This window comes from Abramis brama, assembly GCF_963993115.1.
Source record: "Abramis brama genome assembly, chromosome: 19".
NCBI lineage: Eukaryota > Metazoa > Chordata > Actinopteri > Cypriniformes > Leuciscidae > Abramis > Abramis brama.
This window is the reverse complement of record NC_139981.1, coordinates 7062977-7089519: the sequence shown is the minus strand read 5'-3', so window position 1 is coordinate 7089519 and position 26543 is coordinate 7062977. Positions and strand designations below refer to the sequence as shown.

Below are 26543 nucleotides of genomic sequence, written 5' to 3'. Positions count from 1 at the left end.
TTTAAAAAAATCTTACCAACCAAATTTGGATCAAAAACTACATTTCCCTTTTACGAACCATGGTCTCTGCATGTTTTTATTATTATTATTATTATTACTACCATGGTAAATCTTGTGATCTGTTGTAACATAAATTTATTTTTGATTAAATTCAGGTCACAATAGTTTTGATAATGTATAAGCTACTCAGAATGAGACCTGTGAGACCGGTAAAATTACGGCAGCTAATAAAAGATCCAGAGAAGACATAGTAATACATGTTACAGGGGAGGGGGGTTTAAGTATAAAAATAGATAAACAGTCACACTCAATTCACTTTATGTTGTAATATAACAACAGTTCTATTAGCAATTTTGGGATTTATGGATAGAGTGGTGATAGAAGGTATTGTAATTTTAGTACAACTTCAACTTATTTCAGTTAATGCAACATTTCTAATTTTGTTTAGTTTAAGTTTTATTTTATTTCAGCTTTATTTAAATGAACAATAATGTTTGTTAATAGTTTTAGTTTTGGTTTTACTTTTAGTTAAAGGGGACATGACATGACATGCCTTGATCTTTTGACATATAAGAGGTCTTTGTCTGCAAGTTTCATAGCTTAAAACGTCCTCCTCCTTATAAACAAAGCATTTATTTAATCAAGCACCAAAAATGGCTCGTTTTGATATTGCAGGATCTGTGATGTCACACAGGCAAATACATTTGCATATAACTGCCTCCAGAACAAGACACACACACACACATCATGCATTGGCCCTGCCAATAGCATTCAGTTGCTTATTGGCTGATATTTGCCTACACTGGATTTAAAGCAAATAGAACCCATTATAATCACTGCCGCTGTCTACACTGGATACAGATGCGCCAGCAGCTTCTGACACACTCCACGCACTTGCGTCTGTCGACAACAGGACAAATAGAAGTGCGAAAGAATGTTTGCTTTGACGCATCCATCTCTGTACAGACTTCAGAAAGTTCCCAGAGTTGGAAACCACAGTGGATGGTTTAATTTAAGGGTGTCCCAGTTTGCGTCATGTTCGGAGCATTTTGTTTTGTAAACGAGGAAAGTTCGCTAAGAAACTTTAGTTGAAAGATGAAGCAGCCAACTGACTGGATCTGACAGCAGCTGCATCAGAAACCGTAAGTAAATGATTTCATAATGCTTTGTCTGTAAATTACGGTTTTATATGGATAATGTTTTCAAAACACTTACTCGCGTGCAATAGTGAGTGGACGTTGATACTGTTCCATGTAATGACGTCAGCCAATCATAACAGTGGCCATTTACTGACAAGCCTCTAAGGAGCCACTTGGCTTAAAAACGTATCTTTTAAGACAGATGGTCAGAATGAAGGTTGATAATGTATATTTGTTTTTTGTGCAAAAAAACTTACTAACATTATAAAAGAACCTCAAGGAACATATTGACATAATTTTTTTTAAAAAATCAATGTCCTGATCCCTTTAATGATAACAACACTGTCATTTAACACAGTTTTAGAACTTGATTTTACACTATTTATCAACACATATGCAGAGAGGGAAAGGAGATCCACAGAGACCATTGTTCATTTCCATCCCAGACAGCAGGCAGTGATTAAATATGCCACTTCTGCTCCACTAATTCATTCACTTTGAAATTCTGCTGGCGAGCAGAGTGCATCTTTTTCTGTTAAAGGCCCACATTGTTTTCACAGGACTTTGGCCTCATTAGCAGGAGTAGATGCTTGGTGTGGGGGATGGGAATCCGGCCACAGAGACTTTGTGTCTTTCTGTCCATAATGATGTGACACAGTCAATTTGGAGATGCTTATGTTGATTGGGGGTGTCGGCTAAGCATTTTGGGCATATTCGTCTTTCTCTGTGTCCTTCAAATTTCATTGTCCATGCATATTGTCTCACCAAAATGGACAATGTATTTCAAGATGAGTCTCTTGGGACACACAATTAGACGTTTCTGTCTTTTTCCTGTGAATATATTCCCTGACGAGGTCAGCTGTCTGTATTGCAGCTGTACCAAAGTATGGGAAACCTGTTGCCTTCTGTTCTTCTTGGGATTCCTTAATACTATCGGGACCATCCATTCTCGGGATGAAGGTGGCATCAACTACGTAAGTATTAAGTACTGAAAGAGTCTCTGGGCTCACGTAGCCTGGTCTAAAGGCTTATCAGAGGCTAAGCCAGAGGGGGGAAAAAACAGTAAAGCTAGTCTCAGTCGACCAGAGGTACGGGCACAAGGCCATCTGTCCATTCTCTGAATACAACTGACAACAAAGGAGGGCAACTCCGAACTAAGGGAATCATACACACTCTGGATCCACAAACGTCAACTCATCCTGGATTGACAGGGTAAGAAGAGCTGGTGAAGAGTGTAACTGGCATCTTCGCGCCGTCTCAACCTCCATCACTTTCAGGTCAGTTTGCAAACTTCAACCCAAAGCTGCTCATCACGCGCAGGGACTTCCAAAAGAAACAAATAGGCGTGCTAATGCTTTTCTGGCAACAACAGTGTTCTTGTACATCTTTGACTAAGGGAAAACGGTTGTTTACCTCTATCTTTCATATACTTTATGTATATTTTGTCTATATATACATATTATACGATATTCTAGAGCCTAACGCCGAGTTGTTTTTCATATAATATAATATAATATAATATAACACTAATTATAAATGATTTTAATGTTAATAAATACAAGCATAATTTTTCTAAAATATTGTTCTAAATTTAGGCAGTAATATTACAATATTATTGTTGTTGAATGGACATATTCATCGATAGATTTAGTTAAAGATGAGTTTTTTAAAATAAAATTTAGTGTCTGTTTACACTAAACTTTTTAATTTGTTTTAATCATTAATTTACATAACAATGGCAGTGTGGGGGCCTAAAATTGCGAACTTTTGAAAACAGGTTTCAAAGTGCATTTTTTTTAAATCAACAACGTTATCGTTTCCGTGTTTTAGTCGTTTTTGTGTATCAATGTAAACAGGGATTTTTTAACAGCGTTGTCGTCTGTACGCAAAAACTCAAAGGAAAAACGTATCCGTTTTAGTACATTGTTGTCTTGTAACATACTCTTAGTTTGACGTTAAACGCGATGTACTGAATTCACAATATTGTTTAATATAACATAAAACACTGTTCACAAACAACAAAGGCTTAGCCATTGGAATTACGTATTTAAAACAGACAGATCTTTTTTGAACACTAATCTGAGTCACCAATTTCCCAACATTTTTTTTTGTACATCAGCATTTCAATGCCAGTGACATAAATTATTTTAATTCCTGATTCATAAACACATTTGACATGTGAAAAACAGTGTGTGTGATATCTATGTTCGGGCTTATTAGTGCGATGCTATATGATGGCAGAATGTTTTCAGATGCCTGTTGACAAGCTTTGGAAAGACAGAAATGGGTCAAATGGGACTTAGCATTAGCCAAACAAATCCGGGCCTAGAGGATTAGACAGGATGGTAGCATGTTTTATGCATTTACCTGATGAAACCGCACAGAACTATTAGCCACACAAAAGAACCGGCTTTTTAAAAAATGTATTATTAAATTCAGACACCTTATTTTATATTAAGCATGCTGAATCTATAACTCATTTAGTCTTGTTCATGACTGGGAATTGAATTCTCAGTCTTTGAGAATACTTACATAATCATAATTTAACAAATAACCCTTTTATTGGTTTTGATATTTCACAGAAGTAAAAAACAGTAATATTGTGAAATAATGGTTTTCTATTTTAGTATACTTTAAAATATAATTTATTTCTGTGATGCAAAGCTGAATTTTCGTCAGGCATTACCCAGTCTTCGGTGTCACATGATTCTTCAGAAATCATTCTAAAATGCTGATTTGATGCTCAGTTATTATCAATGTAGGAAACAGTTGTGCTGCTTAATATTTTTTTGGAACCTTTTTCAGTATTTATTGATGAATAAAAAGTTAAAAAGAACAGCATTTATTCAAAATGGAAATCATTTCTAACACTATAAATCTTTACACATAACATTTCTTTCTCTTTGAATCTATTCAGCTGTTGTTCCTCAGCTGTTGGAGTGTCATGGAAAGAGGGACCACGTTCCATTTAACAGCTTATGTAAGTCTGAAAACATTTCAAAAGCAGTAGTTTTCAAAGAGGGCTAACAAACGAAAGCATCGGGACTCAATTGGAATAATAGATCTGATAAATAAAGAAAATGCATTCAATTATTTGTCATATAGCTGCAGGGCCTCATTAGATGAATATAAGGAATGAATAAGGCCTCATTAAAGGGAAATTTAAAACAATCCACGAACACTTCCTCTGATCTAATGCTGACTCATTTTTTAGTTTCACCCATGAATGTTCTCTGTGATTTCATCTGGCTTAGAATCGATTTAGATGTAGATGGTAAAAAGCTCTTGTTATAAAGTGCTCGGAGATGTGCGGAATTTGGGAACAGGCGACATTGTCTTCCCTCACTGATGAATTAATGTGCCTTGTTAGACATGGTCACACAAATGTCACTTGATCCACAGGCCTAGAAAGACACAAGTGGCTCTTTTGAGTCTTATCAAACACGGTCACACCACTTCTATTAAAGCAGAACCATTAGAGACGTTAGAGGCAGGTCCTCGCCCACCCGAGTCCAAAAGGGAAATAACACCCAACTTAATGTCAGAGCACAACAACAGGTACCTACAGCTAAACAAAACCAACACACGACTGAATAGACATTTACAGCTGAGACGGTTAATGGGAGAGAATTATGAGTTTTCAAGGCTGTAATGTTTGCACACTGAAATTCATTTCATATCTGCTCTGACTGAATGGGTAAATTTGTCTGTTTGTGTGCACAGAGACAGTCTGTTTGAAGCATCTAGACCCAAGAGAAGAATGAATATGAATGAGAAGGAGGGAGGAGTATCGGAGGGGGGGCTAAATGTCACCCTCACCATCCGCCTGCTAATGCATGGAAAGGTAAGACACGTCTCCAATCCTCACCCAGCTGTACTTGTTTGCTTTCAGCCTTGTGTTTTGCAAGCGCATCCAGTCGAGCAATAAATGCAGTACCTGAGAAAGATTTAGAATTGTATAGGTGACATTTTAGATTACAGATCGTCTATATAATTGATTCTAAAATGTTATTTTAGACGACATATTCAGAAATAGTATGGGCAGCATAAAAGTGGCATTTACGCAATCATCTTTTCTTATGAAAAGAAATGAAGTCACAATATTCCTGCTTATGAACATCTCTGCTTATCTTCATTACCTGTTAAAGGTTTGGAATAATTGCTATTTTTGAATGCCTTTGAAAGAAGTCTTCAAAAATTCAGCAAAACAGTAATATTGTGAAGCTTTATTCTATTTTAATTTATTTTTCATTTATTCCTGTGATGGCAAAGCTGAATTGTCAGTAGTGCTCAAGAAATGTTTCTTATTATTATCAATGTTGAAAACAGTTTTTGCTGCTTAATATTTCGATATTCCTTAATTCCATTCAAAAGTTTGGTTTTTTTCTAAAAGAAATTAATATTTTTATTCAGCAAGGACACTGTCACGATCTGTTGTTTTTTCTGTTTCAGTTTCAAGGGCTTTAAGTTTGCTATCGTCATTTCCTGCGTTTCCTTTCTTATGTTTCTTCTGTTGTCATGGTTGCTCATTGAATGATTACACACACCTGTTTCAGTATAGATTCATTATAAACTTAAAAATGCTGCCGTCGGAGGATGCATTCCAAGGTAGGAAGGCATCAAGGCACATCTGACTGAGATAACTTCATCTGATGGATTTTTGAAGGCAGAATAGATGTATCCTTCACTGCCTTTGATATCCCACAATCCTGTGCTTTCCATTCTGTGACAGCTGAGCTAGAAAAAGAAAGATGGCATCTGAAAGTTACTGGTCAGTTTGTGTGCAAATTAATGTTTTTGACCAACGTTTTCCACTTCTGATGTCATTTCTAGTGAGAAATTACTACTGTAGTAATGTAATATTCGTTTAGTTTTCACCAAAGCTCGCTCTATTTTGCTGTAGATCATTAAACTGTTTCGTAAGGTACCTTCGTGCGCAAATGCCATAGCACACTCTTACGTTTACTCTTCATGTTCTCTAATCTAATCTGGTCTAATCTTTTGTTTTATTTAATAAAGTTACGCTGCATTTAGATCTGCTGCCCGTAATCTCGTCTTCTTCCTCAGCCCAGTCGTGACGCGCATTAAATTGATCAAAAGTGACAGTAAAGACATTTATAATGTTACATACTGCAACAAAAGATACTGTTCTTTTGAACTTTCAAAGAATCCTGAAAAAATGATCAGTTTCCACAAAAAAATATTAAGCAACTGTTTTCATCACTGATAATAATAAGAAATGTTTCTTGAGCGACACATTTCTGAAGGATCATGTGACATTGAAGACTGGAGTAATGATGCTAAAAATTCAGCTTTGCCATCATAGGAATAAATCACATTTTAAAATATATTAAAATAGAAAACAGTAATTACAGTTTACAATATTGCTGTTTTTACTGTATTTTTGCATCCTTGGTGAGCATAATAAATTTGTTTCAAAAACATTAAAAAATCTTATTTTTTCCAAACTTTTGATAGTATATATAGTGTAGAATATGAAAACCCTTTAAGAAGACAGATGAAACACCATAATCCAGTAGTTCTACAGTTTACCATGCAGTCATTTAGATTAACCACGTTTTTTATTTGTTTGCTTTGTGTGTGTTTCTAGGAAGTTGGAAGTATCATTGGAAAGGTAAACAATTTTCAGTCTCAAAGAACTGTTCTTATTGTGTTTAACATGGCTTACACTCTAATCTTAATATACACATTCTGACATAATTAATTTGTTTTATATTCAGATAGTCTTTTAAAATGATTTTTCCCTTGTTTGGTTTTTAGAAAGGAGAGACTGTCAAAAAAATGAGAGAGGAGGTAAGTGCTTCATTGATCTTCATGATTAAATAAGACTAATCTTTTTTAATTTATTCTCGAATATCAAAACATAATTTTATATTTTGCATATTAAAGTGCTGCATAAAGACAGTGCTGGGTAGTAACTTGTTACATATAATCTGAATTACACAATCAGATTCCAAAAATTACAATTATTACTACACTATAATTATTTAGTACTTATAATTAGATTATAATCAGACTACAGTTACTTTTTATTGATTACATAATTACGTATTATTCACACAATGGCAGTGATTACATAATTACATATTCACACAATGGCAGTAAATCATTCATAATATTGATTCTCCATTCATAATTTATCTTCTTCTCATGTTTTAAATGGTCCTTTCTAAAAAATAACATACATCCAGAAAGTCTTCTAGTTTTGTACAATTGCACAGACAGACCAGCCACTAGTCAGGTGGCTATAATTACACGGAAAATTGAGAGGCCACAAAGCATATCGACATTGCATATCAAATCAACTCCTGACAAACACATTAATTATCATTTTAATTATTACTCAGCAAGTCATTTAACCATGTCAACCTTGCCATATCTTTGGAATGCATTTTTCTTTCAAACACATTGTTAATATAATTTTGATTATTTTAAAATTAATTTTTTATTAATTTTACATTTTTATGATTTATTTAACTTAGCTTTTCATTAAATTCAGGAACCCCCTGCAGTTCCTTCACAAACCCCAGTCTGGGAAACCCTGACTAATGTAATGTTTAATGCACTTCATGTTGATAAAGAATGGATTATATTTTCTTTCTTTCGTATTTTTATATCAATATGGCACATATTATCCTATTCAATTCACTGAGATGAATGAGTTAGGTCAAAAGTAATGTAAAAGTAATCCAAAAGTAGTCAGATTACATTTCCTAAAATGTGTAAACGTAATAGATTATGTTACTAACTACTATTTTGTCATGTAATTTTGAATCAGTAAAGAACTACAATTTGTTAGTAATCTACCCAGCACTGTCTATGGACTATTGCTTTGAAATGACATGCAGTTCACACTATTAATGCTGAATAGCTGTATAAAGATTAAAAGTAACTAATTTGGGTGGCCACATGTATTTCAAAAATCAGACGGCAGAAAAATGGGATAATTTTCAGTTTGAGCAAACTCATCTTATTATCTGCATGATATGGTGTTTAACTGGGAGAAGGTGCAATTGTCAGCCCAGAGGCCAGATTGATCAATTAAATGTGATGCAGCACAAAAACTCTGCTTTTCTCTGTGGATTCAGAGTGGAGCCCGGATTAATATATCAGACGGTTCCAGTCCAGAGCGCATTGTCACCATCACCGGACCGTCTGAGGTCATCTTCAAAGCCTTCGCCATGATTGCAGAGAAGTTTGAGGAGGTAGGCGGATTTTTTCCAGCAGTAATGAGCCAATAATGCCATGGGTGATTTTATTCATTTAGATTTTAGTATAGAGTAAAAATATCTATGTGGGCTTACAGTATATTCCTAGTTACTATTTGCTATACCTTCCCATTCATTTTACAGAAGTGGTTGTACAACTGTTACAGTTAAATGATTACTGTAGATGTGAATGATATAGAAGTATTATGCAATTGAATCACAATTGTCTGTGTCAGAATTACAGTGAACTTGATATTTAGATACTAACTTTAATAGTGTGATTTCCATAGTAATATGCCTGCATTCCATGCATAAATTATGCGGTTGCCTTTTTTGTACTATTTGATGGTTTATTATACTGTTGTTCTTGTTTATTTTACTTATGCTTATTTTTGTGATTATATTTGTTGATTGATTGTTAAATGCAGAGAGATCATATTAAAAATAGTATAGTAACTCATCCTGCCTTAATCGTTAATAAAAATGATTATTTCTATAACTTGTTGAAGTTATGATCTGAATTATGAGTCAGTCACATGCTTTATTTTCTCCATGTTGCACAGCGCAACCAATTGTTTTCTGTAACACTATTACACAGGCTTTTAATTAAATGAATTAAAAGTAAATTAGGTCCCAGCCAAGGGGAACACTAATTACTGTAATACTGACTTACAACTATTTACGCTTTTGTCCCACAATGCAGATTGATATGGTTATTTTTTACATTGCTACAGCACAGCAAATGCATTGATCTCATCTAAATGCAGTTTTTTATTGTAAAAAAAACCGAATCTTGTAAAATCCTGTCAATACTTTGTGTGTAGAGCTTTAATTTCAAACACTGTCAGCACGTATCCCTGAAAATTGTCTTATAAACTTGTTTTTATTAAAAAAGGACACAATGACTTGACAGGAGCTGAATTGAGCTGCTTTCTGATATATATGGATCTCTTTCAGGATATCCTGGCATCCATGATAAACAGCACCGTGACAAGCAGGCCTCCTGTGACACTGCGCCTCGTCTTCCCTGCCAGTCAGTGCGGTTCACTCATCGGCAAAGGAGGCTCGAAGATCAAAGAGATCAGAGAGGTAGAAATTCTAGATAGAAGTTTAATTGTTTGCAAAGGCACAGGGTTTGTAATGCAGGTCACAGCGGCTCCCAGATGATGCACCGAATGATCCGTTAAACAATTAGTTTCCGTTGCCTCAGCGGCAGGCAGAAACACTTAACATCAGCATGATTGATTGTCCTCATCAAGACAGAACTTTTTATTCCTGAGCACAGGGGGCCGCTCGGCTCAGGCTTCCGCTAAATCCACGTTATGAGACGGCTGCACCCCTGAGCTGTAATTTCCTAAACTCGTGAACTCCCTCACTTTTCCTCAAACTTATCTATTCATGGCTTTCGTTGATGGAAAACAAAGCGATCCATCTCACAAGCCCAACCATTTGTTGTCATTTAGCTGCTGAAATTGACATGAGGACAGTGGCTTTTGCTTGAAGGCTTTGTTTTTTTATTCGGCTGGTGGATCACATTGAATAAATATAGCTGTCCTCACTGCTGAGGGCTGTGAGGGGTGAACTGGCTGCTTTTATTCCCAGTTGCTATGAATGTCTAGGACAGGACGGCCCACCAAGGCCTAAATAGACTCACATTTATATACAGTATCCAAATAGCTTGACCTAAATAACTGGCCAGACGATAACAATGTCAGTCATGAGAATAGCTGTAATACCAAAAGGGACTGTATAGCACACTTTTTTTGGAAGTGGCTTTGGAAAGCAATCAAAATTTGTAAACCTCCTCAATGCCGAGAACTTACATTATGAAAAATTATAATTGATCATTAGTAGTCCTATTGCAATTGTTTTAATATGTGCAATATGGACACTGTAGTTTAAAAATGCTACTCACCAAACAAAATGAGAAATTCACTCATCCATATTCTCTCATCCATATCAACATCCCATATTACAAAAATATCCATATCACAACTCTTTGGAACAATCTAATATGATTGGTTAATCGCATCATGATATTTTCTTAATACTCCCAAGTGTCTATGAAAATGCTGTATATTATCGACACTACTTTCTGTGGTATAACACTGCAGACTGTTTGAGGCGAAAAACAGTATGTGGAATTAGTAATATACAGTATGTCATAAATCTTTCACATAATTTCAATATGAATCCTTACGATTGTGAATTTCGCATGCAGGTGAAAACTTTCACCTCAAATTTTTTGCGATGGGTTGAAGTCGTTCACATAGATTCACTGCTTACCAAAAGAAAGCTTCTTGGTTTTAAAGTGACTTCAATGGACCTTTTTTGGCCACAAAATTTAGTAGAAATGTACAATGTCACATGACAGTTACAATATACACTGTAAAAAAAATAGATTTTGACTATTGGAGTACATTTTACTAGAAAATACTATTTCAGTATTTCTACTTCAAAGGTTAACATTTATGTGTTACTTGCCATTTCTTTGTTATTATTTGTGAAATTTATTATATATGGAACATACACTGTAAAAAATTTGCTGTAGTTTTGCAGCTGCTTGCCAGTAACTTACTGTAGATTTAAATTGATGTTATTTACTGGCAAGTTAAATGAACATTAAACATTAACAAGTCTTTGTCTTTACAGAATAAAACTATAAAATAACAACCTAATGCAAAGCATTCTGGGAACCAGAAATCTTCATCAACCTTTTTCTGTTTTTTTTCCTTCAGATTTTGGTTCCCAGAATGCTTTGCATGAGGCTGTTATTTTAGTTTTATTCTCTAAAGATAAAGACTTGTTAATGTTTAGTGTTCATTTAACTTTGAACAAACTGTTGCCAGTAAATAACATCAATTTAAATCTACAGTAAGTTACTGGCAAGCAGCTGCCAGTAATACTGTAATTTCTACAGATTTTTTTTACAGTGTACTGTTCACTGAATAAACTGTCGGAAAGAAAGTTCATTCCTCTTTAAATGTAGTAATGCAGTTTTGGATGCACAGCATCTCTCGTTTCATACAAACGCAACTGGTGCCATCTTGTAGTTGTGTCCCAAATGACTCACTGTCCAACATTCCACACTTTGTTTTTCCGGTTAATTCATGCATTCTCCAGGTATCTAAAGTGCACTTTTTCGCACTATTTATAATACAAAACCCAATGGAGTAGTCAAAATAACCACAAAAGATTTTCATAAGTAATGTTACTTTAATATCATTGCAGTGCTAGTTTTGTTGCTAGGCTGATTGTTTTATACATCGCAATGGACTTTTTTTTTTCTTATCAGAAGCTTAAAGATAACATACTGGAAGATTATAAAATAATTACAACTTATTTCAATGGTGACCCGGTACCGCAGATGTGGGGTGGATAATGACCTTCTCCTTTTAACTGTCACTATTTTAAGAAATATGAATGATGCCATTTGTGGCTTTTCTAATCATCCTGTCCAGCATGTGTTGACCAGAAGTGTTGCTGTGTGTCAGAGCACAGGTGCCCAGGTCCAGGTCGCAGGAGACCTACTGCCTGACTCGACTGAGAGAGCCGTGACCATCTCAGGAACCCCCCACGCCATCACACAGTGTGTGAAACACATCTGCACCATCATGCTGGAGGTTTGTGAGTGTGCACGTGAAAGTGCATCCATCTTTTAACTGAAAATCTGTGCTATTTTGCAAGATTTGCCTTGTGCCTAAATGTTATTTCAGAGGTGGGGGAATCTTCTCCAGGTCTTTTTCACCTTCACACTTAATTTGCATTCGCTTTGAGCGCATGAACTAGCCTACATGTTAAATGTCCCTGCTTGCTTCATTAGTTCCCAGAATCCAACCTTGGATGCCTTTGTTTTGCAGGCTTTTCCCTGGCCCGCATTAACTTTAGGCTTTGAACAGTGAAATCCAGTGAGGCTTAACAGAGTTCTAGAAACGTACTGACTAAACGCCTTTGCTTTTGTCCTGACTGTTTATCTCCCTTATTTAGTCGCCACCTAAAGGAGCCACCATTCCATACCGACCTAAACCCTCCGTAGGTGGCAGCCACACAGTGTTGTCGCAAACACATGCTGCGCCGGTGAGTTCTCCATCCATCAGAAACCATAGAATCGAAACAACACTTCACAAGCAGTAATGTTTCATAGTTCCCAGCAGTGCCAGTGGGACACTCTGAGTGTGGATATTTACACTCATTATTTTGTGAGATCAGCTGGCAGAATAAATCTAACCCACAGATGCAATCAGTAATACAGTCACCAATGGGGCCATTGGACCTTTCCAAGTGCTCTTGAACATGCAGATCAGACTGACTTTTAATCATTAATTCAGATCTGTAGGTGTTTGAATTGGTAAGCTTGTGACTAATCTTTGTAAACACAGCTGTACTGTATATAGCTGGACTAAACAATTCATTCATCAGTATTCTATTCTATTCAGATCTTGTGAAAAATACTAATTAATAATATATCTGACCCTTTATTTTTGACATCTCCTCTTGGTATGTCATCCAAAGGGCTTCTGTTGTTCATTTGAGTGATCATGACATTTAGTTTGAGGTGAGGATTGCAAAGGCTAGTTGTCTGTATAATGAAAAATCATGTCAGCTACAAGCTCCATTTGTCTGGAGGATTAAAATGCTAAGAAGCAGTTAAGTTCTGTATTTATTTTTTAATTTTTTGCCATGTCTGGTGATAGCATGGGATGTTCATGTGATGCCCCCTTGTGGTTACATTAGGAAGAATTTAACATAGTTTAGTCATAATTCCACCTGGCACTCTTAAATATGTTAATGACAAAGAAGTCTCACATGGACATACTTTGACTTGTGGTGTAAAGTCTGGTCCACTTTGCAGCTTATTCTGGCCAAGAGCTGCCCACTGTAAAATGAACAAAGCAACCAACCACTGTTTGTTTTACGCATTCTTTAGCGGTGAATTTATGTGAAATTTAGTAATTACAACTATTAAAAGCATCTAAAAAATATGGATCAGCAGTCTCCCCAAATGGTTATACAGAAACCTGTGTAGACTTGATGATCAAAACTTACTGATTATTTTACACAGCAAAATAGGTTTGCTTGTGGATAACTAATATACATACTACTAAGTGTCTCAAGATTTGAAGCCACTAACCTGGCAAACCATGGAAAATCCAATTATTAGTTATTTTACAAAAGTGCTCATAATATCAACCTGTGATACTTTTTAAGGCCAATTCACACTGCGCCAACTAACACAGACAATCACAAGATTACAGTACTTCTCAGGCATTTCACAACCCAACAAATGCCGATTCAACATGTTCAGTCGGCAAAAATGAGCGCCAACAGACGCCGACAGGGATAACGCACTGATCCAACAAAACCCGGCAAAGTGTCTGTCGGCTTCTGTCGGTGCAGTGTGAATTGGCCTTTAAACACTATTTTATTTGAATTCTGATTTACACTTTTGATTTTCACAAAGGTTTTCTAGGTTTTTAATGAAATATGCATCAAATAGACAGCAGGTGGTCCATGGGCATAGCATGTCAACTGCGACTAATGACCAAGGAGCAAATTGGCTGTTATTATTTGCACTAACCTAAATGTGTTACCTGTTTCACAGGCATTTGCTATTCCAGGACAGTTTGCCATTCCACCCCAAGACGTGAGTGTTAGTCCCACTGTCTGATCAGTATCATTCACAGCACACTTCACAACATCACTGCAATGCCTGAGCCACATCCCACCCCTGACACAACCACATTTCTACCACTGCATTCCTCACACACACCTAAGTGCCAATATCCCTGTCCCTCTGGAGCCTCCACTACCTTCCTTCGAGCGAGGATATCAGAGGCATAAGGAACAAAGATGCTCTCTGTCTATGACCTTTAATTTAATATCTTATCTAGCATCACTAAAATCGGTTACTCGAAAATCGGTTTCATATCCTTGGTTAAGACATAAGTAAACAATGTGTTTAATGAAACACACTCACATATGAATGCTGTAATTAAAATGGTTGCAAAGCAGCACTGTATTGATAAAACCCTAAACAGTTACTAATTTCTAACTAGTTAGGGTTTGTTTTAAATCTTCTGCAATCAATTCAGGTCAAACTATTCACCATACAAACTCCATTCTGTGGAAGAACATTTCAGTCTCAATTCAAGTTGCAATTGTGAGATATAAAGTCACAATGCGATATATAGTCAAATTGTGACATACAGTAAAGGTACAATTACGAGACTTAAAGTCAATGCGAGATATACAGTAAAGTTGCAGTTAATTAAAAAAAGTTGCAATTGTAAGATACAGTCACATTGTGAATTATAAAGATGCAATTGCAAGATTTCAAATCAATGCAAGATAAACAGTAAAGTTGCAGGTGTGAAAAACAGTCACAATTGTAAGATAAAATTTCATATTGTGAGATATAATCACACTGTGATATAAAGTAGCAATTGTGAGGTATAAAGTCAATGTGAGATATACAGTAAAGTTGCAGGTATTTTTACTGAGGCACAAACCATAAAATACAGACTTCCAGATCATTGAGACTTTGTTTAGAAGATCATTTCAGGTGTGTTATATATTTTTAGTTTTGTAAAAATTATAATTTTTTTAATACATTTTATATTCATTTGAAAATGTCCCATCGACTTGTTTGGCAATAAAAATATAACCAACGGTGATAACGTAATCATAATATTTGCATAACCAATTGTGATCGGTTTTCTTTTCTTTCATCTATTTGCAATCTGATTTGTGATTGGTCCTGAATGTATGTAACACATGTAACACTACCTCTAAACTGCAAAGCTGGTGTCACGTTGTCTGTTAATTCTCACAGACAGCTGGCAGAAAACCAGACGTGTGTCATGACGACTGCAGAGCCTAAACGTACCTCACACTTTAACACAATCCTTTTCCTACCTTGCAAACACTTGAATTCCCTTCAGGAAATGCAAATCAGGTTTTTCGATCACATTATTCGGAGGGGTGGACGGTAAGTCCAGAGGGGGACCTGATAACTAATCCAATTTTGAGACTTGATATGGGTGCTGTTCTGTCTGTAGATGTGAGTGTCCTCTGAAATAATTCCATTTTGATTGGCTAGTTCTAACCTCCCTTCCTGCCCCCGCAGTTGACCAAGCTTCACCAGTTGGCTATGCAGCATATCCCCCTTACCTCCCTTGGGCAGAGCAACCCCACCTTCCCTGGTACGTACCCAAAGCTCCCCAGGGAAGTCTGTCTCTCCCTTTGTCTGTCTCTCTGCCTGTCTTTCTCTCGATCTGTCTCTTTCCCTCTCCGCTCTTTCGTCTGTCATGTCTGACCACCGCATGTTCTACTTTTCCACTCTGAAGAAAATGAGGGCGAAGCCATTTTGTGGTAAGGCAAAAAATATCATAACACTTCCAGCACAGTGCCGCACATGCCGTGCCATGATACGACCACTAACCAGTCCTGATAGCTCTAGTTAGTCTGTGTTCGGACGCCAGCCGTTGATGGCTGCTTTGAGCTGTCAAAGGAATCTACGACAGCATCATGACGGCTATGTGATGCATATGTGTCACCCCTCTTTCTCCTTATATGTGAACTCATCATGAACATTTAACATTCTTCCCCCCTCATGTCACTCCATACCTCCACAATACCCCTGACCTGTTCAAACCGCCAGCATTTTCCTAAGCAAACCTGAAGCCCACTCTCACAGCAGCCCACATTTATCATGACAAACAGAGTCCACACATTGCAAGTGCCAGCCCATAATTACTACTATGGAAATAGGGAGTTGAAGAGAAACAGCCTCTCCATAGACGTTTCCGATAATGTTCGCTTTCTGGAAAAGCTTTTACGGGTGTTTTTGAATCCCAGGCAAGCATGAATTTACCAGAAATTCATTCATGACTCATGTACTAAAGCAGCATTAATGCTTTTATACATTGTGTAATTTTAATGTGATATTTTGCGATTTTATTTGAGCAGTCTCAGTGGCAGTGTAGCAATGTTAAAATACATATTTTTCTAAATCAAATTTTTGGTCAGCCATTAGGTTGTCTTTTGCTTACCTTCCCATTTCCCTGCATAGGTCTGGAGGCCTCCTTTGCAACCAGTTCTCATGAGCTGAGCATACCCAACGATGTAAGTTATGTGATCTAGATTTAGGATCAAATAATACACTTAGCTTGAGGCATAATGTTTGTTGCAGTTCATGTTGCAGTTATCGTTGTGTACAGTGGCCCCAAAAAGTATTTGGACACTTGAGTCACACTTCAACTGTTTGAATATCATTGCATTATCTAAAATATATGTGCAAATTATTAATACATTAGAATTATAAATTATGCCATGTTTGCAATTACCTAATCAAGGGTATTTATGTTTGCAATTTTTTTATTTGTTTTTAAGATTTAATAATACAATTTGAAAGATTTATTAATGTTTTTGAAAGAAGTCTCTCATGCTCACCAGGGCTGCATTTATTTGATTTAAAAAAAATATATATATATATTTTAGTGTACTAAAATATTTCACTTGACACCTTTTTTGGTGTTTTGCTTGAAAAGTCTGCTTGCCTTATATATCTTACTTTAAAATACAAGCCACTTGGTTTGATATTTGGTTTTTATTGCAAAGAGATTCATTCAGTTGTAAGTGAATCTTAGGTTTTCAAATGGGGCCATTAAAATAAAAATGTATGCTTTACCATCATGCTGTCCCATGACACATTGTTACACTGATTAAAGTATCTGTTATTGTAGAATTTATTTAGTAAAATTTAAGGCATGCCATTTAGTAGAGAAAAACAACTTCCATGTCCTAGAGGTTCAATATCAGCCTCCAGTCTTTTAATGTCCAGATGTTGTTTGCCCCTCACCCGTCTGTCTCTGTGTCTCTCAGCTCATAGGCTGCATCATTGGCAGACAGGGCAGTAAGATCAATGAGATTCGCCAGATGTCTGGTGCCCAGATCAAAATTGCCGGAGCCACAGACGGTTCGGCAGTGCGCCACGTCACCATAACAGGCTCTCCAGCCAACATCAGCGTGGCTCAGTACCTCATCAGTGCAAGGTGAGACCTTTCCCTCTCAAAATTTGAACGGATAGCTCAGTCAAAATGAAATTCTGTTATCATTTACTCACCCTCATTTCGTTCCAAATCCGTATGCTGTTTTTTTCTTCTTCTGTGGAACACAAAATAATTATTGAAGAATCTTCACTTTTCCATACTGTGACAGTTCAGAATGATTATGTCTAACAAACACAAAAAAAGACACACAAAAAAAAACCCCAACTCATTATATAATTTTTTTCTGAAAGAAATTAATACTTTTCAGCTAGGATGCATTACATTGACCAAAAGTGGCAGTAAATACATTTATAATGTTACAAAACATTCTAGTTCTTTTGAACTTTCTATGAATTAAAGAATCCTGAAAAAAATATCATGGTTTCCATCACAATATTAAGCAGCACAACTGTTTTTAACATTGATAATAATAAGAAGAAATGTTTCTTGAGCAGCAAATCAGCAGAGAATGATTTCTGAAAGATCATGTGACACTGAAGCCTGGAGTAATGGCTGCTGAAAATTCAGCTTTAGAAATGTCAGGACCTCACTGTGCCTTATAAATTGTCCAAATGAGATGTATAGATCAAAAACTCCAATTAGGGACACTTCAAAAAAAAAAAAGCCCACACACTCTAACAATGAAGGGGAACCACCAATTGCAAAATAAAAGGACTGCTTTAATGAAGAAGTGACAAATGTTTCGGTCACATGTGACCTTTCCCAATGCCTATAGTTAACTAGGACTGAAACGTTTGCCACTTTTTCATTACAGCAGTGGTTTTATCTTGCAATTGGTGGTTCTCTTTCATTGTTAGAGCCTGTGGGCTATTTTGAAGTGTTTACCTAATTGAAAATTCAGCTTTGCCATCACAGGAATGAAGCACATTTTATTTAATGATTTCATAGTATTACTGTTTTTACTGTATCTTTGATCAAATAAATGCAGCCTTGGTGAGCATACAAGACTTCCTTCAAAAATATTTTTTTTAAATCTTACCAACCCTTTTTTACAGTAGTGTATATTCCAAAACTTCTGAAGCCATTAGAAAGCTCTGTGTGAAGTAAAACGTTATTCAATTAAACCCTTATTAAAATCAAATAGTGTAGCTTTCAACGCATCACATCAGTTGTTTCTAATTAGTTTCATGACCAAATGCATTAATCCCAAATGTAACATCTGCCATCATATTTAATTTGAGAGCTACAGTGGAGGAGAAGAATAACAACTTAAATTTTGGCATTTTCCTCACATTAACTATATGATTCAGAAGACTTATAGGAATACACAGGAATATAGTGTACAGTATATCCTTTCATTGTGAATCTTGACAACCCAAGTCCCCATTCGCTTCATTATATGGTCAAAATAAGAGCAGCCAGTACATTCTACAACATTTCTCCTTTTGTGTTTGACAGAAGAAAGTAAGTCATGAGGATGAGTAAACAATGACAAAACGTACATTTTTGGATGAACTATTCTTTTCCCACAATCTATTTTACATAATGGTGTAATATGTAGGTTGTAGACAGCAGTCATGTGGTCTGTTTCATCTCACCCATTTGGCACTCCTTTATTAATTCTCATCCAGGCATGTTAGACCCTTATTATTATTCCTTCTTGTAACACATAACATTCCCTAAATTGATTATTCTTTTCTCTATTTCTCTCACCCCCGTCCCATGTCACTCTCTCCTCTTGTGTGCACCCGTAACCCCTCAATTAACCACACACTTGTCCTCACGTCCCTCCTTGTTTGCGTGGATCTGAATGTGTGTTTGCAGTTTAGAGATGGCTAAACTGAGCATCCAGGCTGCATCGTCCTCCTCTTCCAGCACACCTATCGACCTCAGCCTGGGCTTCCCCCAGTCCAGCTCCTCCGCCTCCACACCCTCTTCCATGGCCATGCTGGCTGCTCCCTCCTCTATTAATGTCCACTCCCCCTCGTCCATGTCCTCCCTCCCCAGTGCCCACTACGCATTGCCTGTTTCCAGCCTGTTTGGCATGAAAAGCGTCCCCCTGCTGGCAGTGCACGCGGCCACCTCCGCAGGCCTCCCGGCCGGCCTCACCCCCTACACCGCAAAGATCCCCACCTCATCCGGCATCAAAAAATCTGATCGGCAGAAGTTTGCCCCATACTGAGCGGCTATGGTCTATTATCTCACCATTTATGTTGTATCTGTTTGTTATTCCTTCATTAATATCAAGTAGATTGAGAGTGTCTCTCACTGCCCCCTCTTTTTTTTTTTTTTTTTTTTACATTTTCAACCCTCTTTAATCTGTAATGTTGATGTTTGAGCAAAAGGTCTGCAAAGTTATAAAGCACAGTCACTCCAAAAGGAGTTATTCTCCATATCAGTGCACACTGTTTTTGAACTCCCTGAAAAGCCTTGATTGTAGTTTTGAACGTTCTTCCAGGAACAAACACATCTCAGTATTCCTCATTTAAATAATTCCCACCCAAGCCATAGGCCTGGTTGAGTTGCATTAGTAGTGTGTTGAAACTCGTGGTTATGGTAAGGGGCGTGACATTTCCTGAAACACACTCAAAGTGGTTGACCAATCGCAACACACAGGTTCAGTCAACCAATCAGAGCACATCGTGCTTTTCAGAAGGAGGGGCTTCATAGAGACAGGAACTAAACAGAGCGTTACTGACAGACTGGGAAATAAGGTGCTGCAACAATGTGAAATATTTGAAAAATAATTACTTTTTTTGAACATTCAAGCATGAAAACAGAATCTAGTAGACCCCAAAAACAAAATCAAGACTTTGTAAAAGGGCATAATATAACCTCTTTAATGTCTTTAATGTGCAATATTTCACAAACTAGGAATGGTGAGTGCATGACAAGATGAATCGCTCCTCATTTTGTCTTCCATTTTGTTTGCCGTTTCATTCTGAAGTTTTTGAGATATCCATCTCGCTCCATATAATTTATCTGACACTGCTCCTGTTTTTTATTTTTTTTTTATTTTTTTTAAGAAAAGCCAAAGCCAACAAGAACTTGATTTATTGGTACTATGCAGCAGTGTTGTGCGTGTGTGTTTCTTAGATAAATATATCTTAAAGCAATCTGAAATGTGCTGATTAGAATGGCTGTCATCATTGTTATTATATCGCAATGCAATATACAAAGTAATTTAAAAGAGGGTGATGCTCTGCCTCTCATACTGATGATGTTATTCTGACCGTAACCTACTATAACATTGTCAAAACATACATCAATATACTTTTTTGTAAAAACCCTTTTTATTAACACTGCAGAGAAAATTACAGTAAAACAAAGGCACAGCAGGGTGTCAGAGGGGGGACAATGGGTCCTTTTAATACCATGGACCCCCTGATGAGATTGAATTAATATATTTAGCAGCTCTATATTTTCATGTATTAAAACCTATTTATACTGTGTGGGAAAAAATTTGATATATTGTTTTCAAAATTAAATAATTGGTTTTTATATTGCCACTGAATTAATGACAAAACAAACTATTTAAAATAATATCTGGAAAATATTCACATGGAAAAGGATCAACGGTGACTAACTACTTAGATGTGTAAACATGAGGAACAATTTAATTTAAGTTACTGATAGTGATTTGCACAATGAATATTGTTGCAAAGCAGTTTTAGAAGTATAATAAGGGCCATGAAAAATATTTAACATCTTAATTATAACATGTACATGTTGACAGTAACTGTTCAAACATCTGGGGTCAGTATACCTTTTTTAAAAGAAATTAATACTTTTATTCAGCAAGGATGCATTAAATTGATCAAAAGTGATACTAAAGACTTTATAATATTACAAAAGATTTCCATTTCAAATAAATGCTGTCATCAAAGAATCCTGATTAAAAAAGTGTAAAGGTTTCCACAAAAGTATTCTCAACACTAATAAGACATGTTTCTTGAGCAGCAAATCATCATATTAGAATGATTTCTGAAGGATAATGTGGCACTGAAGACTGGATTAATGATGCTGAAAATCACAGAACATTACATTAAATTATATTTTACAACATAATAAAATAGAAAAGTTATTTGAAATTGTAATATTTCACAGTATCACTGCTTTTACTGTATTTTTGATCAAATGAATGCAGCCTGGATAAGCATAAGAGACTTATGAGAAAAAAAAACTCGAAACATTTGAACGGTAGTGTATGTATTTTATATCTTTTTGTTTGTTTTTTTCTCTCTAATTTTCTTTGAACCCCCATAGCACTCCCTTGCAACTCCCTGGTCCCAGGACACCAGTTTGAAAAGCCCTAGTAAAACCTATACTTTGTGTTAAATGTAAAGCAATATCTACTAAAAGGTGTTATTTTTCTCTAAGATAAGATAAAGAATGACACTATGAAACTGTGACAGCAGATCTATATGCTTCTTATGCCCAGCAGGGCTAATTATCAGATGTACAACTGTTTTTAACAATAATTTGATCTGTTGTTCTGTATGATTGTGTGTTTTCCTCCTAGGCTGTCCTCAGTGATAGCAAGTCTGAGGATGTAGTGCAACATTTACAGCTAAACATTAATCTCTGATTGGATTACCCTAAAGACATAGTGGACTCTTATGGACTCAGACACTACTCAAGAAATCCTGGCTACATGATGTAAATTGTTTTCTAACTTGAAAACTATGTATTAAACAGATGCGCTGTAACTGTAGTTTCAACCATTCAATGTGACATGTATTTGTGTTTGATTTTAGATTGCTTGAAATTCTGTACACATTTTACTGTTAAAGTATGACAAATCAATGTGCTTTTGACATTTGACTTTAATTAAACAACAGCTTTTTAATAGTACTCACACTCTTTTGGTTTAATTTTATATCCAAAGATGACTTTTCTTCAAAGAAAATGCCTTGGCATTGGATTTATAAAACTTTAAATTAAATTATACTTTTTTAATTCCCTATTTCCTTGCATTTCAGTGCCTGACCTGTTGTGATTGAAGTTAAAAGGTAAAAGAAAATTGTTTTCATGGTGCTGATGCATATCTTCTGCCGTGAGTCTTTCAATAATACATGCAGTGCTTAAAACAGGGTTATTCTGGTAAAAGTACGCTGGTCTCTAAGAACCTGGAAGTACATTCCCTCATGGGGAAAGCTGTTTTCATGCCCTGTATGTGATTCATGTTTGTCTTTTGGAGAGCTTATTTTGTCCTGCTTATCAACCATTTGTTTCTGGTGGATGTTTGCTTTTTTGTAAATGTCATCATCACTCACTGGTTTACTGGAGAACAGACACTGTGACAGAACATATCATGCCCATAGGAACCGGTGATAATGCTTGAACCAATAATGCATCAAAAACACTGCATGTTTTCTCATGTCATGATCTATTACATGCGCTAATAATTTCCTAAGACATATGAATGCATTATGACATATGCTTTACCTTTGTCTTGGATGTTTCACGACAGACTACTTTCTAGGGTTCTTTGACACAGTTTCCTCCCATAGAAGAAAGGCCTCTATGAATATTAAAGCTAAGGTAGGCAATGTTTTTATAAACACTTTATACTGTTGGTTGAAACTGTCTTGATAGCAATCAATAATAGAAGTGTTCTCAGGATGTTCTACCTGTCAACGTATGTATTTCCATATCTCGCGCAGACATCATACGTCATCAGCGGGTTCCACAGGGCTCCATGCAGAGTTGTAGGCTGCATCCGAAAACGCATACTTCCCTACAAAAGATGTATGTATTGTGACAAAAGAAGTATGTCCATAAAAGAGTAGGCAAAAAGTAGGCAAATTACCTACTACTTCCAGTGAGATTCTGAAGTGTGCTTACGACAGACACTTTACTATCCCATGAAGCCACGGGAGAGGATTTATGAATGGCAGTGAAGCGACGCAACTGACGCTGGTAGGTCATGTGACAATGACAACATGGCGTATGTAGTATGTATGAATTACATTGAATACACATATTCAAACTATATAGAACATACTTTTTTTAGCAGTCGTGAAGTAATTACTTTTTCAAAATAAGTACCTACTCAAGAGAGTATGTGATTTCGGACAAAGCCAATGACAAACAGCAACCACATTTTACAGTTCCTCCTGAACCAAAACAATGTGCTTATGCTGCGTTCACGCCATGTCGTAACCGAGATGGCAAACCGTGGTGCTGTACTCTGAGCTGTATTTCAATGGCGACACTATCAACGGCGAAATAAATCTGCAGCAGTCACGTTGTACAGGTCAGTGCTCTTTAAGTTGTTTACATTCATTATTATTGTAATGTTATGTGCTTTGACACATGATGTAGTTTAACGCTGTCTCACGTGACGCTTTGCTGTGTGTGAGATCATGTATTTTGAAGGTGGCGTGGCTTTGGAGACGCTCTGGGATCTTATGCTTTCGAAGCTAGCTTGCTATCGCTAGCCTCTCCGAAATTGCCTATTCCAACTGTAATAGTTTGATTGAACTTTTTTACCCTTTAGCAGAAATGTCTCCAGAGAGTCCGTTTTTTTTTTCAGAGTCAAACTTTGTCAGGCAAAAATCAGAATGAACTTTTTGTCACCCTTGTTTTAGATACTACCTTTTCAAAGGTTCTGCTGGGACAGGTTTCCCTGCAGGTTGCTCAATCATGCATGTGGTCTGAGTGAACCATTAGCACGCTGTCACTCACTGCACGTAGAGCCCTTGTCCTGTTCTCAGGGAGCAGAGGCCCCATTCAACATTAATAAAATAACTTCCGCTTTTAGAAAAACACTCTCACACTAAGACGTTTTGTCGAGCCGTAAGATTTTGACCTTAACCCTGTCTGCTTGAAGATCTGAATCACGTCTGCATGCTAAATACAGGTTTGGAGTGGATCAATTCTTAATGGGCATGGAAATGTGGTGTCAGAAGTGGACCTCCTCTCCTCTGTATGGAGGGGGTCGTGGTGCCAACAGCGTGTGCTCTGTTGTGAAATGTAATGTTGTGGATATCTATCCCTGCCTCTTTGTTAATGTTGAATTAATGATTTTCGCCTCTCACCCCATCAAAAGTAGATGGTGGAAATGGCTTTGACCGACCCTGAATAATCAATTATATTAATGCAGGCCTGTGCTGGATATGAAGAGCATTCTTTAAAAGGACGTAATCATCTGGCCTCAAGCACCACTGTCGTTCTGTGTTTATGTGTGCGTGTTTCAAAATTGTCCCCAGAAGTTGGCTAAATCTGACAGTGTCCTTTTGGGGACATCTGGGGACGTTCTCATTTGGAAAAACAATATATAAAATGGTGTTGTTGTTTTATTGAAAGAATGTAAAAATATTTCTATGAGAAATCTGTTTAGGGTTTGGGTTAGTTTGTGGTCATTATTATTAACTTTATACAAAAGCAACAGATATCTATGGTATGTTCTCATTTGGATAACGAATAAACGTGTTTAATATAGTTTAGGGGAAAATGTGTCCTGAAATTAGATACAATCTAATCTTAAGAGTTGGGGGTCCGACTCAGAAATCCCTTATGCTAAGGTTGATTTTATTTGATAAAAAATACAATAAAAAATAAAAAATTGTAAAATAATATTACAATTTAAAATAACTGTTTTCTATTTGAATGTACTTTAAAATGAAATTTATTTCTGTGATGGCAAATCTGAATTTTCAGCATCATTACTCCAGTCTTCAGTCACATGATCCCTCAGAAATCATTCTAATAAAAACCGTTGATACATTTTTCACAATTTTTGTGATTAATAGAAAGTTCAAAATAACAGCATTTATCTGTAATAGAATCTTTTGTAACATTATAACGTCTTTACTTTCACGTTTTATCAATTTAATGCATCTTTGCTGAATAAAAGTATTCTTTCCAAAAAAAAAAATCTTACTGTCTCCAAATTTTTGAATGGTAAAGAAAATCTGCCAAAGCTTATTTGAAAAATAAATAAATAAATAAAAAAATCAGTCTAAAAATTTACATTTATGGTTTAGTCTGCAGTCATTATAATCACATTTATGTAAAAACAACAGTATCAACATGTTGAGAACTGACTATTTGAAAGTCATGCTTTAAATCAAACAAAGCTTTCAATGTACTGATATCAACAGGTTTGTGTAGGGTATGTTATGGTTACGGTTTAACAAATATTATCTCATTCATATAAAAACTAGTTGTGTGTGTATTTACTGGTTTGACCTACATTAGGTTTTAGGACACACACCCTAAATTATAAGGACATGCCGATGTCTTCATAATTCAAATCGCTAAATAAAATTTTTATTAAAATTGTAAACATGCAGAAAGTTTTCTATGATGGGTTAAGGGGTAGATAGAGTTAGGGGGTAGAAAATGTCAGCTCAGTATAAAAACCATTACGCCTATGGAATGTCCTCACAATGAGGTGTGTGTGACCTGGTAAACCCTACATTATGGGTACAAAATGTCCCTACAAAGATGGCAATATCCAAAATCCTTGTCCACGTGGGGAAATTTTTTGGTTCCAATGAGGAAAACAGCTTATAAATCATACTAAGTGATGTTTTCTTTTGAAAATACAAATGCAGAAAGTTTTCTGTGATGGGTAGGGGATAGAATATACAGTTTGTACAGTATAAAAATCATTGTCTATGGAAAGTCCCCATAAAATGTGTCCAAGTGTGTGTGTGTTCTGATTTCACTGTTCATAACTGAAGAGATCCCATTACTGTGCAACAAGCAAGCAAATAAAATCAATACAAATCATGGCAGAAAAGTTCGATCCTCATGTGCATTTTCATCAGTTTTATAGTTTTATATATATATATATATATATATATATATATATAGTTTTAAATTTTATAGTTTTAATACCTGCAGTTTTATACCTTATATATATCTTTGTCCTCAGAATCTCGAGATGAATGCCAACACGGCAATCTGGAACACAGACACGTCGCTCATCGCACATCTCACATCTCACGAACAATCTAAGAATGGATAGTCTCTGTCAAAACATCGTGAACAAAAGATTAATCACACAGTGAAATTTGGTGAGTCTAGTAAGAGAATGTGCCACCTGGTGGTCGGAAAGGTGACGCGCTATTTTCATTAAACTCCTCACCCTGTGACGCAAGTCTGCCGGTTTATGGTTTTTTTTTTTTTTTTTTTCACTGGTGCTGAAGAAG

At 36.2% G+C, this 26543-nt stretch overlaps 1 protein-coding gene across 5 annotated transcripts; it reads left to right on the top strand.

Moving 5' to 3' along the window:
* The first annotated feature begins 1867 nt into the window (after nt 1-1867).
* Nucleotides 1868-22233, top strand: LOC311069853 (poly(rC)-binding protein 3). 5 transcript variants are annotated; one of them, XM_084093349.1, is made up of 14 exons: nt 1868-2416; nt 4057-4119; nt 4863-4983; nt 6751-6774; nt 6921-6953; nt 8249-8365; nt 9326-9457; nt 11863-11991; nt 12356-12445; nt 13971-14012; nt 15495-15570; nt 16440-16492; nt 17252-17421; nt 21902-22233. In XM_084093349.1, exons 3-14 carry the CDS (start codon nt 4900-4902, stop codon nt 21933-21935), a joined length of 984 nt encoding a protein of 327 aa, XP_083949475.1. In that variant the 5' UTR covers nt 1868-2416; nt 4057-4119; nt 4863-4899; the 3' UTR covers nt 21936-22233. The 5 variants fall into 5 exon arrangements, 3 of the variants coding, with proteins under 3 accessions (XP_083949475.1, XP_083949474.1, XP_083949476.1); XM_084093348.1 differs by having other exon boundaries at nt 19204-22233; XR_014603564.1 differs by lacking the exon at nt 15495-15570.
* The last annotated feature ends 4310 nt before the right edge of the window (nt 22234-26543 follow it).